A 13,499-nucleotide genomic window follows, 5' to 3' on the forward strand; every position below is an offset into this window, starting at 1 on the left:
AATACTCCAATTCTCTTGCAGCATCAAATTCCATCTTGGTCACCTCCACTCCACTCTTCATCCCCGATCTCGGGAGTTTGATTGAAAACATCAATACATAATTCAAACCAGTGGGGTTCGATTGGAGATTTCAAGGGCTGTGATGAGAGGCGTATGAGTTATTATCGTGAATCGAGGTGTATGGAATCGGAGAGAAGAAAGCAGAGATCAGCAAGTAGAAGAAGAGAGATGGGTTTCCATTCTTCTTTCCTCTGTGACTTCGCCCCTCCATTTTTTTTCCATCCTCGAAAATAGGGAGAATCCCATAAGAGAGGCTTCAAGGAGGTTTCTGGCCATGAGAATCTGATCCGTTGGGTTGAGATCGCCATCATCGATCCAACGCTTCTGGATCTTCATGATACTATACACATACGACATCATCACCACGAACACCGTCCCAGCGACGGTCTTGACGACGATTGGAGCGCGACCGCGTTTCACACGATCCAAACCCATGATCACAAGCTTCCTCAGAAGAGTACTCGGGCGAAAGGGGAGCCGACGCCTCCTGAGTTAACTCGTCAATTGATCTCTACCCAAGGACACCATCCAAAACATCTTCACTCAGCCTTAACAAAAGCAGACTCCAAACCCACTCACCGACTCCCCCAAAACAAAATAGAATCATCATCTAACTTTGCCACCCCTCTGATAATTATCCAACTAATCCACTCTACCATAGGTCCCTGACTCTTTTCTTTTAAAACTCATCCTTTTTTCTTTTTTTTAAAACAACTCCTCCTCCACCAAAGACATAATCATCATGCTGACCATACACCATCCTCTAAAATAATAATTCTCCACACACTCACAATTTGACACATTCTTTTTATTATTATTATTATTTTTATATTTTTTTTTCTCTTTCATCCCACTGTTTCAACCCCATTAACAGTCTGTTCCCCACTCCCACCTTTATTATTTTTATTCATCATTATATATTCATCATCCCCATGCTCATTTTCACAAAAAAAAAAAAAAAACCTTCTATTCATTCCATCTAATTTTTCTGTTCAGTCTTGTACCTTCAAGCCATTCGGATTTGCACAATCAACTCATTTTATTCATATCGGGACTTCGCCCTGATCACAATTTTACACAAAAAAAAAAAAAAACCAAACAAACAAACAAACACAAACAAAACAACCACATCCACAGGCGGGATTTTTCTTCTCTACTCTGCCGCCGGTCTCTTCTTTTTGCCTCCGTCCTGGGCGGCCCTTGACGGTGCTGCCTCCGTGTTTCCCACGCCGCCGAGCACGTTCACTCCCCCCTGCTCCTCCACTACAGCATATGGCGGCTCACCAAATCGGAACATCACGGTGGCCTTCCGCTTCAGCTCCTTGTTTTCCGCTTTTAGCACACATATCTCTGCTCGCGCATCCTTATACATGCGCTGGAGCAGAGCCAGTTGGGCGTTTAACTACTGCACCTCATTTGTCCTACTCTGCAGCCGGTGCGACAAGTTTGTGACCGCAGTCATGGTCTCCACACATGACTTCAATGTATACTGATTGGCCTCCACATCCGATTGCACTGCCATTCTTTGCTCCACAGACCGCATCGGAAAGTTCAACGGCGCAAAACCAGAGGTGCTTGGTTGAGGTTCAAGGGCACCCGCACTAGTTATCTCTCTTGTGGACTCGTTGAGATCTGGAAAGAGAGTGAGCAGACCACGGGAAGAAGAGGCCATGTTTTGGGTTGCTGAGTGTTTCAGAGAAGGGTTGGTTACAGAGTGGTTACAGAGTGTTTCAGAATGACAATGCTCAGAGGTTTCAGCCTGGTTTGATTTACACAGCCTCCGCATTGGTTTATATCGACAATGACGACGCGGCCGACAAGCCACTCTGTCGGTCACGTGCATCGCCGCGTGTCCGGCGCCCCTTTTGATGGCTCGACGCTTTCTGTCGGGCACGTCTTTTGATGAAGTGGGCGCGCCTTTTGAGGGCGCGACTTTTGAGGGCTCGATGTATATATACATGTATATTTTTTGGGCAGCCTATATCCACATCATACAGTGTCATCTACAACGGTCCGACATGACCCCATAAACTGTCTTCTACACCGGTCCGACATGACCCCATAAACTGTCTTCTACATCGGTCTGACACGACCACAAAGTGTCTGCTACAACGGTCTGACATGACCCCATAAACTGTCCCGACATTGATTTCGGTCAGCTTCTACTCCGGTCCGACATGACCCCATAAACTGTCTTCTACATCGGTCTGACACGACCACACAGTGTCTGCTACAACGGTCCGACATGACCCCGTAAACTGTCTTTTACACCGGTCCGACATGACCCCATAAAGTGTCTCCTACAACGGTCTGACACGACCATACAGTGTCTCCTATCCTGTTTTATTTTATTTATCAGTTTACTTTCCTGTTTTGTTACTCTCTTCAAACTCAAGTTGGTTAGTTCCTATCCTCCTTGAGTTTGAGGGGGGCTGTTAATGTACACCTAAACCTACTCCACTACACACTCCACTTCACCTACTCCACCTACCACCTACTACCACCTACTCTTCTATATATAGGAATCAATAATATCAATCAATAACATCAATGAATAATACAATTCTCTACTTCTTTTTATACATTGAATTTTTACAAATTTTCATAGAAATGATTTGCTACATGAAAGAAGGAAAAAATTTATTGGATACTTAATTGTTAAAAGAAAATTACTCTAGAAGTATTTTAAATTCTCAAGTGTAATATATATAAGTCTACGCCTATCGTACCACATTTTAGAACATGTGACGTACAACGTTCCTGTTCCATGTATCGGAACGATCCAAGTTCTAGGTAATATAGGGATGGGTTTCCCCGTTCCCACTCCATTTACACTGTTCGGGGCCCCAATATATTATGGCAATAACTAAGTAGGTTTTTTTTTCTTTTATTTCAGTTTCTACTGTTATATACATATAGATACACATATATGATTTGAGTATGCACTTATCAAAGTATACAATATATAGCTATGGGTAAAGATGTTACAACAAATTTTTGAAATATAATACACCTGATTCAATAATATTAAATAAAAACTTCTGGTATAATTTTGAAAAACATCACCAAAGACAAAAAAATTCAGAAAAAAATGACTTGATTTTTGTATTCCCAAACATTTTTTTTAAAAATTTTGCAATTCACATGAATTGAGATTTAATGTATACTTATAACTTATTTTATTTTTTAACATTTTAAAATGTCAAATAAAACTAGTTGTATTTTTTTAAAGGTGTTTGGTTTAGTTTATGAAAACTATTTTTGAGTTTTTTTATTTTTGGTGTTTTTTTGTTTTAGTGAACACTGTTCATATTTTAGTCAATATTTTTACTTTTTAGATACATCTAAAAGCACTTGCAGACTAACTTATTTATGAAGAAATCTAAAAGAAATTAACTAAAGATAAAATGAAAATTTAAAAAAAGAAGAAGAAATTTGCTAGGTTTTTTTTAGTGAATTTTTTTTCTAAAAAGATTTCTATTCAATTTTTTTTTCCACTTTTTATGTATATCTAAATTATAGGCATCCAAAAAAAAAAAAAAAAAAGAGAGACTAAAATATAATTATTTATTTATTTTTTATTATGGATAAAAAAATACAAAAAAATAGAAATACTTGAAAATTGTATTTCGGCTAGCAGCAGAACCTGCTGAAACACAGCAGGCACCCCCAACTCTCATACCTCCCATCCGAAAAATAAAAAAATTTGTGTCTGTTCGTTCAAAAAAAAGAATCTACGGTTCAAGATTTATTTGAACCAATAAAATTTTTACTTTTAAAAAAATAAAATTTGTGTCTGCTCTTTAAAAAAAAAAAAAATCATCTATGGTTCAAGATTTATTTGAACCAATAAAATTCTTACTTTACAATTTACTCCACCATTTTATTGTAAAATATATTAATTCTATCCCAACAATTCCCCATCCCCGGCTCCATCTCCACCCCGTTCCCTATTTTCCCCACCCCATCCCCACCCCAACAAATTAGGGGATGGGGATGGAGACTACAAGCCCATCCTTCTCCACCCCCATTGCCATTCCTAGTGTTGAGCCTTGCGATTCAAGATTCAGAATCAGAATTTTCTTGCTATGCTGAACATCGATAGTCTCCTTGTTTAAGTGTGTGCAAATCTAGAATAGATTACAGCAACAATAACAGTGTGACATAGCAGTAGCACCCCTTGTGTTCTGCATAATTTCTGCAGTACACAACTCGACTATGTGTAGAAAATTTAATGTATAAAGAGAAATAGAGAATTGTATTATTGATAGATGCTTTGATGTATTACAAGATTGATGGATATTGTGTTATGTATTACAACTCCTATATATAGAAGAGAAGGTGGTAGTAGGTGTAGTGTAGTGGAGGTGGTAGGTGAAGTGGGTGCTAGTGGAGATGGTAGGTGGAGGAGCAAATTGGTAAATTCTAACAGCCCCCCGCAAACTCAAGGAGGATAGAAACTAACCAACTTGAGTTTGGAGAGAGGAACAAAAACAAGAAAATACATAAAAATAAAAAAGGATAGGAGACACTGTATGGTCGTGTCAGACCGATGTAGAAGACAGTTTATGGGGTCATGTCGGACCGTTGTAGAAGACAGTTTATGGGGTCATGTCGGACCGTTGTAGAAGACAGTTTATGGGGTCATGTCGGACCGTTTGTAGAAGACAGTTTATGGGGTCATGTCGGACCGTTGTAGAAGACAAAGTTGTGACAGTTTACGGAGTCTTGCTGGACCCTTGTAGAAACTAACCGGAATCAATGTCGGGACAGTTTACAGAGTCTTGTCGGACCCTTGTAGAAACTAACCGGAATCTATGTCGGGACAGTTTACAGAGTCTTGTCGGACCCATAAAGGAGCTAACCGGAATCAATGTCGGGACAGTTTACAGAGTCTTGTCGGACCATTGAAAAAGCTAACCGGTATCAAATGTCGGGACAGTTTATAGAGTCTTGTCGGACCCTTGTAGAAACTAACCGGAATCTATGTCGGGACAGTTTACAGAGTCTTGTCGGACCCTTGTAGAAACTAACCGGAATCAATGTCGGGACAGTTTACAGAGTCTTGTCGGACCCATAAAAAATCGCATCCTCAAAAGGTGCGCCCCATTTGTCAAAAAGGCGTGCCATCAAAAGGCGTGCCCAAATCATCAAAAGGTGTGCCGGTCATGATGACGAGGCACGTGGGCGCCTTGGCTTGCGTGCCTGTTTGTCGGCTGGTAAGAGGCGCGCGATGCGCGTGGCTGGCCCTGGCTATTTAAAACAAGGTTGAGGCGAAGGCTGTGCATACGAGTCTGAAACCTCTGAACGCTCGGAGAGCTTGTCTCTGCAAATCTTGAAACACCCGGAAACCAACCCTTCTCTGAAACACTTAGCAACTCAAAAAACATGGCCTCTTCTTCCCGTCCAGTTACCCAGAACCTGCTCACGCTCTTTCCAGAACTGAACGAGCCCACAAGAGAAATAACTGGTGCGGTGGCCAGTGAACCGCAACCAAACACCTCTGGTTTTGCTCCATTGAACTTTCCGATGCGGTCGGTGGAGCAAAAAATGGCGATGCAAACTGATATTGAGGCTAATCAGTATACTCTGAAGTCATGCGTGGAAACCATGACGGCGGTCACAAATTTGTCGAACCGTCTGCAGAGTAGGACAAATGAGGTGCAGCATTTAAACTCCCAGCTGGCGCTGCTCCAACGCATGTATAAGGATGCGCGAGCAGAGATAAGCGTGCTAAGGGCAGAAAACAAGGAGCTGAAGCGGAAGGCCACCGTGATGTTCCGATTTGGAGGTCCACCATATGCTGTAGTGGAGGAGCAGGGAGGAGGAAACTTGTTTGGTGGTCTAGGAAGCACGGAGGCAGCACCGTCAAGGACTGCCCAGGACGGAGGCAAGAAGAAGAGACCGGCGGCAGAGTAGAGAAGAAAAATCCCGCCTGTGGAGGTGGTTTTTTTTTTTTTTTTTTTTTGTTTGTTTTTTGTTTTTTATTTATGGTGATCGGGGTGAGCCCCAACATGAATAAAATGAGGTTGAGTTTGGTGTGCAGTTCATCTGCTTCATTATTATTATTATTATTTATTTATGTATTTATTTATTTATTTATTTATTTATTTATTTATTTTTTTTTTTAAGAAATAATAATGAAAAAAAAGATTAATAATAAGAATAATAATAATAAGTAAAATGAAGTGTGGGATAAAGGTGAAGAAAAAATTTCGGAAGGTTAAAGTAATAAAAAATAAAAAACAAAAAAGAAAAAAAAAAAGGGGAGATTCAAAGGTGTTGGGGCGGGTCCTACCACTAAGGGAAAAAGAAGATGATGGGTGTGCAAAACAGTGTGTGGTTCGTGTCCTTGTCAAAAAGAGGAGTAAAATAATAAAAAAAAATATGAGTGGGGAACAAGAGTGCCTGGAAAGAAGGAGAAAAAGTATGGGTTGGAGTAGCATCATTTAGTGGAGGGTAACTCCAGCTTTCTGACATATCCTCAAGACCAGTAAATGGACGAACCAAACCTCTTTCCCTCAGAGATTTATGGGTGCTGAATCTGAACAACAAACACGTTGTCAGACGCTAATCTCTTTATGTCACTTGCAACTGATACTGTGTCTCGGCCAGATGCAACCACCAGTAAAGGGCCATCCTTCTCAAATGTCTCACGAGCCATGGCAACAATCTTCTTTACATCTGCTTCTAAAATGGAGGCTAAGCCTCTACTGCCACCATTTTCTGTATGCAAAGATACAAGTTTCTTCCCTCTACCGACTAACAGAATTTGCGTGTAACCATAAATCTGCCTGAGGATGCAATCTAACTTTTTGTGGAGAGAAACTGGGAGCCAGTGAAGCCATTCATTGACTCCTCCTCTTGGTCTTGTAATCCGATATAAAGTTTGCTTCTCGGAAAGACCGAGGGCGCGAACCAGTCCGATGCTTTGGTTCTCGGAGGCCGGAAAACCATTTCCGATGACGAGGGCTCGCCGGATAACGCCGTAAACGCCGCCTTCGAAGATGTCCGGCACGCCCATGGGGGCGCTGCTGGGAGGTTCGGGAAGCTTGATTGGCCTCATCTACTACTTCACTGTCAAAGCAAAACCCTTGAACCAAAAAACACAAGTTCCGAATCGAATCGAATCGAATCCAATTCGACAGTTGGAAAGGTTTCTGTGAAAGAATGAGCACTGTTGTGTGGCAGCGCGAGAGAGAGTAATGGCTTATGCACATGCACACCAGTTACTGAAAAGCAATCCCAAATCAGCTCCAACATGGGCAATGGACATCCGATCTGGTGGGTTTCCCTGGTGGTGGAAAAGGTTGGTATTTATACGGATGTGGTGGTGGTAAGTGGTGCACTGGTGGTGAAGCAGAGTGAAGGTATGTGTAGCAAAATTCTAGCAGACTAGGTTGAGGCCCGGCGGGCGGCTAAGGTGAGGTTGCCGCCCGCCGGGGAAGCGAAAATACTAGGTTCTAAACCTGCTCTGATACCATGTAGAAAATTTAATGTATAAAGAGAAATAGAGAATTGTATTATTGATAGATGCTTTGATGTATTACAAGATTGATGGATATTGTGTTATGTATTACAACTCCTATATATAGAAGAGAAGGTGGTAGTAGGTGTAGTGTAGTGGAGGTGGTAGGTGAAGTGGGTGCTAGTGGAGATGGTAGGTGGAGGAGCAAATTGGTAAATTCTAACAGTTATAAATGCCATTTTTAAGTCTTGGACATTGGGTCTGTGTTGATGACAAGTACCAGTAGTGCAAATATCTATGATGTAAAAATGAGTAAATATTTATTGTCTTAATGTAAACATATAGAAATATATATATTTTTTGCTGCTTTGTGTGCTATTTATATTATTTTTAATTTTTTTCTAAAATTGCCTTGTCCATCATGTCCATATCATGTCGAGTCCGTGCTTCTTTGGTTCTGGGTGCAATTAAGAAATTTCACAATTTTAACAACATTAAATTCTTGACTTTTTGTGCTTCCACTCATTTATTATTTTACTTGTGTACAATGTGCATGGCATAATTAGGAAAACTGGTCATCAAAAGTGCACTTATATGTCACTTCTCTTTGCCTGCTTTTGAGTACAATGATGAAATTAGCCTCCACCCTCCCAAACACACATGCCGTGCACTGTCCATTGGTATTTCCATGGGTTTAAGTTGCTGTTGCATCTTATTCAATTTAATTCTTTGAAATATGTCAATGTCTACAGAGTCAATGTCGACGATACATAGCCCGTCTTCATTATTTGAGGATAAAGAAAGCAGCAATTGCTACTCAATGTGCCTGGAGAGTAAGAGTGGCATGCAGAGAGCTACGGAAGCTTAAAATGGTGAGGTTTCATGCTTACCTTGTCTGTGTACTATTATAGTTATTATTTAAGCTTATAAACTTGTTTAACCATTGCATGGTATTTGTGGGCTGACAGGTTTGGGTGGGTTGGTTGGTTGCTCCAATTCAAATTTTGCCAAATTTTATGCATGTACAATATTTGCCATTTTAACAACCCATTTCAAAGAAACTTCTTCTTTCATTGATAACAAAGTTAACAACATCACATTTCAAAGAAAACAAAAAGCCACCATTTCAAATAGAAACAAAAACTGTAAGCCTCTAAACTTTATTTGCTCAAAAAAAAAAAAAAAAAAAAAAAAAGAAGAAAAAAGAAGAAGATTGTAACTTGAGAATATGGTTTTAAAAAAACCAATGTCATTTGAGCAAAGTTAATTTTAAAATACTTTGAACAGAGTGCATGCTTAAATAAAAGAAGCAGCAAACCATTTCAATAGACAGTTAGACATTAAAAACATTCATAACCATCTCAAAGAAAGAGCATGCAGACAAAGAGGTAAATGAGAGAGAGAGGGTGCTAAAACTAAGGGGATGCCAGAGCAAGGAGTGTCTTGCAATAACAATCAAGATTCACAAATGAAGCATCAAATTTGACACCCTTAATTTAAAAAATAGAAGAAAACAAAATGATACACATCAATGATACTACTTGATGAAAAAACTAGTAACGAAAATTAACAGAAAAATACAGAATCCTTAACTAGGGTTGTTGTTAGTCTGAGATGTATACACCACCAGACACTAAATTTTAAGGGACTTTCACTTTCAGAATTTGATTGCAATGAGAGACTAAGAGTGTATAATGATATATATATATATATTTTATTTATTTTTATGAGAGATAGGGTTGTTGTTAGTCTGAAATGTCTACACCACCAGACACTAAATTTTAAGGGACTTTCACTTTCAGAATTTGATCGCAATGAGAGACTAAGAGTGTATAGTGATAATTTTTTTTTTTTATGAGAGATAGCGAGAGACTGACGGGTGCTTGTGGAGACTTGTGATTTTGAGAGATGTGAGAGATAGGGTTTGGTGAGATTGGATGAGGTGAAATCTCTAGAGCCAATAGGAGGACAACATATGGCATGGTAAAATCTTAGTGTAAATATAACAGGTTGGGATGGGCCAACGGGTTCAAAATATCCAAACCCAACCCTGAACTGAGAACAAAAAAATTTAGTCTTTTATAAGCCAGAGCTGACCGTTGCATCCTTGTCGGACCGTCCAGTCTGGCAGGTTTTATGGTTCCCTGAACACCCCTAAATTTGATCATTTTTGGTGGGATTAAGGCGTATGAAGTCTTGACCCTTAACTTGCTTACTGTAAGGTGCTAGTGATCATATTGAGCTAAAGTTTTGATCTTCTTCCTTGTGTCCATTCATGCATTCACTCACATTGGGAGCAACTGTTTTTTATTTATTTTTAATCTCTTTATGAATTATTAAATTTTATTTATAGCTTCTTAAGTTGTGTGGTATCTTTTGTTCCTTGTGCTCAAGTTGTCTAAAATAGTTGGATGTGATTTTATTTTTCTTGTCTGCCTGTAGGCTGCTAAAGAAACTGGTGCTCTCCAAGCTGCCAAAACCATGCTTGAAAAGCAAGTTGAAGAACTGACCTGGCGGCTGCAGCTGGAGAAACGCATGAGGGTGAAGATCTTTCTTGCAAATATGCTATATCTCATTATTAATTTTATTTGTCTCATATCACATGTGAGCATACTATATCATGGGAATGCCTGGTTTTTAAGATTATTTCCTAGCTACGGAATGTTGGTATTGATATTATGTGATTGCTACAGATTGTATGTTTATATTTTATTCTATATTTACTTGTTAGTCTGGTGTATGGCCAAATATATAGTTTCAGAATTCATGTTTTGTGGAGACAAATATTTCCTTGTTTCCATTGACCTTAGTGCTAAATGCATGTAGAATGTAAATGACTTGTGAAAATGTTCCTGATGTCACCTTTGTCAGCATGGAGATATATATAGGCACCTTTTGTTTTTGGTGGGAGCTTTTTCTCTGACAAGAGCTTTCAACCCGTGGATTCATCTTTTTTGTCATGCTTATGTTGAGATTTCTAGATTCGGGGGACAAATATAGAACAACATTCAAGCGATATCATTCCCGCTTTGTTATCTTTTTTCTTCTATCTAAAAGAAATGCTGCTGTTTCTTAGCTGGAAAATAAGGATAAAATCTGACTGCAACATTTTTGCAATGCAGTTCATGGGGAATAGTCATGTCACACAAAATGGTTCAGAGTGATTTTCTCTCACCTAATTTGAACATGTTCCTTTGAGTTACCTGATCTTGAGGTTCACTTGCATTCCATTTCCAAACATCCTGTTAAATTCGTGGTTTGGAACTTTGCACCCTTCTTTTAAGCAACTTTTGAGAACTGAGACTTACTCAGCACCACTTTAGGTAATTCCAGTCTTACAGATTCATACAGGCTCTAAGGAAGGGCAGAACATCTGCTTTGATTCCAAAATTTGTTTCTGTGTGATCTTTAGGAAGATAAGATTTACTTGCATGGCCTCTAGTTATGCCTACAATCCGCAAGTTGCTTGATTACCAAGAGAGCAATAGTCGAAGTTTGTCTTTTGGTTCCTGGTGGAACCGTGGAGGTATTCATATGCGAGTGAGCCTTGGAAATTGACTACAAGTAAAACAAACCAAGTACCAATCTCAAAGTGTTCTGCTCGATGGGATTCGTACAAACTCCTTAATATTTCATTCCCACATAGAATTTGAGAAACAGTTAGGACATTATCCAAAATGACTTCACCTTAGTGTTTGTCCCATAAAGTTCTTGCATTCCTTTCCTTTCAAATTTCCCTCGAAACGAAGAACATATCTGCTGACTACAACAATTTACCTTTGGCATGTTTACTAGAAGGAAATTTGTTATAACAATGTCCTTTTTGATGGAACCACATGCCTCTTTCTCACATGTCTGGTCCCCACCATGTGAGATGGGAGGGCTGTGGGCCTCCTACTGAAACCTGCCTAGCATATCCTTCATAGAATACTGATGCAATTCAATGCTACCCAATACATGTCTTTTGGCGAGAAAAGTATGTTCTTCAAAGGAAAATAGAAATGAAATAATTTACTGTCTTACTGGTTTGGCATAAAATACAACTCTTGGGACTTAGTGTTCATAAGGTCTCCTTGCTACAAAATATGCCATTGATGCTATCCGTACCATTTCTTTGAGCATTTGCATAATAGCATAAGCAGCTGCTATTTTGATATTCTACTGGGTTTGATTGTCTGTGCTATTCCTACCGATAATTTGCATCCCTTAGATGCGACAATTGACCTTTTCGTATTTCATGTTTACTCTTCTTTTTTTGTGTGTGTGTGTGTGTGTGTGTGCAGTTATAGAGTAAATTGATTAACTATTTGAAAATCTAGCATATTCGTGTTTTGGGATTGTTGATGTGTCCTTTACGAACTCATATTATGTTGGTTGTTTAGCACTAGAGGGGTGTTTTTCTTCATTGCCTCCCTTTTATATCCCTTGTTGATTGTATGGTGTGTCATACATAGACATGACATGAGACTGATACAACCATGTTAACACAACGAATTGGGAAGATGAAGCCCAAGGAAACTCTTGTATATATTACATCTTATAGTACTTTCTTACTTATTACATTTTTTTATTATTATTTAAAATCTGTATTACAAAAATGCTTTAGAGCTCTAATATAGGAGCTCTAATAGCTCTAATGGGAAGGTGGGTCCCACCCTGATGTGATGTTTGTGCCTTGTTTTGTTTTTTTTTGTTTTTTTTTTGTTTTTTTGCTTTGACACATCATTAGAGCTCAAATTAGAGCTCTATATTTAGAGCTCTCTATCATCTCCCATCTGTATTAATATGCACTTTTCTGTGTTATCCATAGTATACTTCTTCTCTTGGTCATTCATATATTCATTTTAGAAACATTTTAAGACTTGTGAGTTGCATGCCTAGGAATGCAGTACATTATTCTTATAAAAAAGATGCACATCTTAGTTCATGTTGGGTGTGCCTAAGAAGTGTCATAGTAGTGTCCAAAATTAAGAAATTTCTTTTTTACATTAGGACATGCCAAAGAAGTTTTGGATACGTTTCTAGGATTGTTTGCTTCTTATCCTTGGAAGCGATCATGCTACTTAGGGTTATAGCTTATAGTGAGAATGGGCAAAAAGCTTTGGATGGGCATGAATTCTGTAATGCACGTAAAATTACTTACATATTTAATTTTATAGATTTTCATGTATTCTTACTAATATATTTCCAAAATATAAAACATAGCCCTTTTCAGTTTTCACTTATAAGATGCCAAGTTAGAACATAGTTGCATGAAGTAGGAGCAGGGGTGAGAACGATAGCAGGGACAGGGTTGGGATTGAGGTTCTAGAGCGAGGTGCAAGGCCCCCATAGGAGTTTTTTGTTACTAAGAGTTAGATCAGGGCCATTGCTAGGTGCAATGGTAAAAGCTCGGGCTATCAAGTTTGATAATTTGACTTTGGGTTTGAAGGCTGCCATTTGGTACATATAATGCCTAAGGTGGGGCCTGCTCCTAGTCTAACCCCCCTATTACTCTTGATTATTTAGGACTAACATTTGGGAATGACCCATATGGTTAAGACACAAAGTTAGCAAGCACCAAGTTTAATGTTTGGCTTGATTTTTGGTTATTGAACTCCTAATGGCCTAAAATCATTTGATCATAGTAATTGTCAACCTATAAGATATTTTGTTTAGATATCCGGTAATAGGTCTGAGTCACTGCAAGTTGTCTAGATGTCCTAGTCCAACAACTGGGAGCTTTCTAGTCATTGAAGAGGCCATGGTAGTGGCGCAAGTGCTTACATATTGTTTAGGTGTTGCAAAGAAATTTTCTTGTTTGTGTTCAAAAAAAAAAAAAAAAATTTCTTGTTGACATCTTGCTATAACAGGTACTTGATGTGCATAGTTGGTGATTTAGTTTGCTGAAGTAGTGCACTCGTGACACTTTGGGTGATATCTAGATTGATCAGCTTTGGCATTCTAGTGTAGTCCCCTTGAATGCATGTTT

The 13,499-nt window shown here is 38.9% G+C and overlaps 1 protein-coding gene across 2 annotated transcripts in view; it reads left to right on the forward strand.

The window, feature by feature from the left end:
• The window catches only part of LOC114258583 (myosin-6-like), a 70,920-nt gene that overhangs the window by 42,524 nt on the left and 14,897 nt on the right, over positions 1 to 13,499 (forward strand). For both annotated transcript variants that reach the window (XM_082877779.1, XM_082877778.1), the window contains 2 exons: positions 8,281 to 8,400; positions 9,971 to 10,069. In XM_082877779.1, coding sequence (XP_082733905.1) covers positions 8,281 to 8,400; positions 9,971 to 10,069 — 219 coding nt within the window. The remainder of the gene's footprint in view (positions 1 to 8,280; positions 8,401 to 9,970; positions 10,070 to 13,499) is intronic.

The sequence above is a fragment of the Camellia sinensis genome, chromosome 7, assembly GCF_055761805.1.
Source record: "Camellia sinensis isolate YWXY chromosome 7, ASM5576180v1, whole genome shotgun sequence".
NCBI classification, from domain to species: Eukaryota; Viridiplantae; Streptophyta; class Magnoliopsida; order Ericales; family Theaceae; genus Camellia; species Camellia sinensis.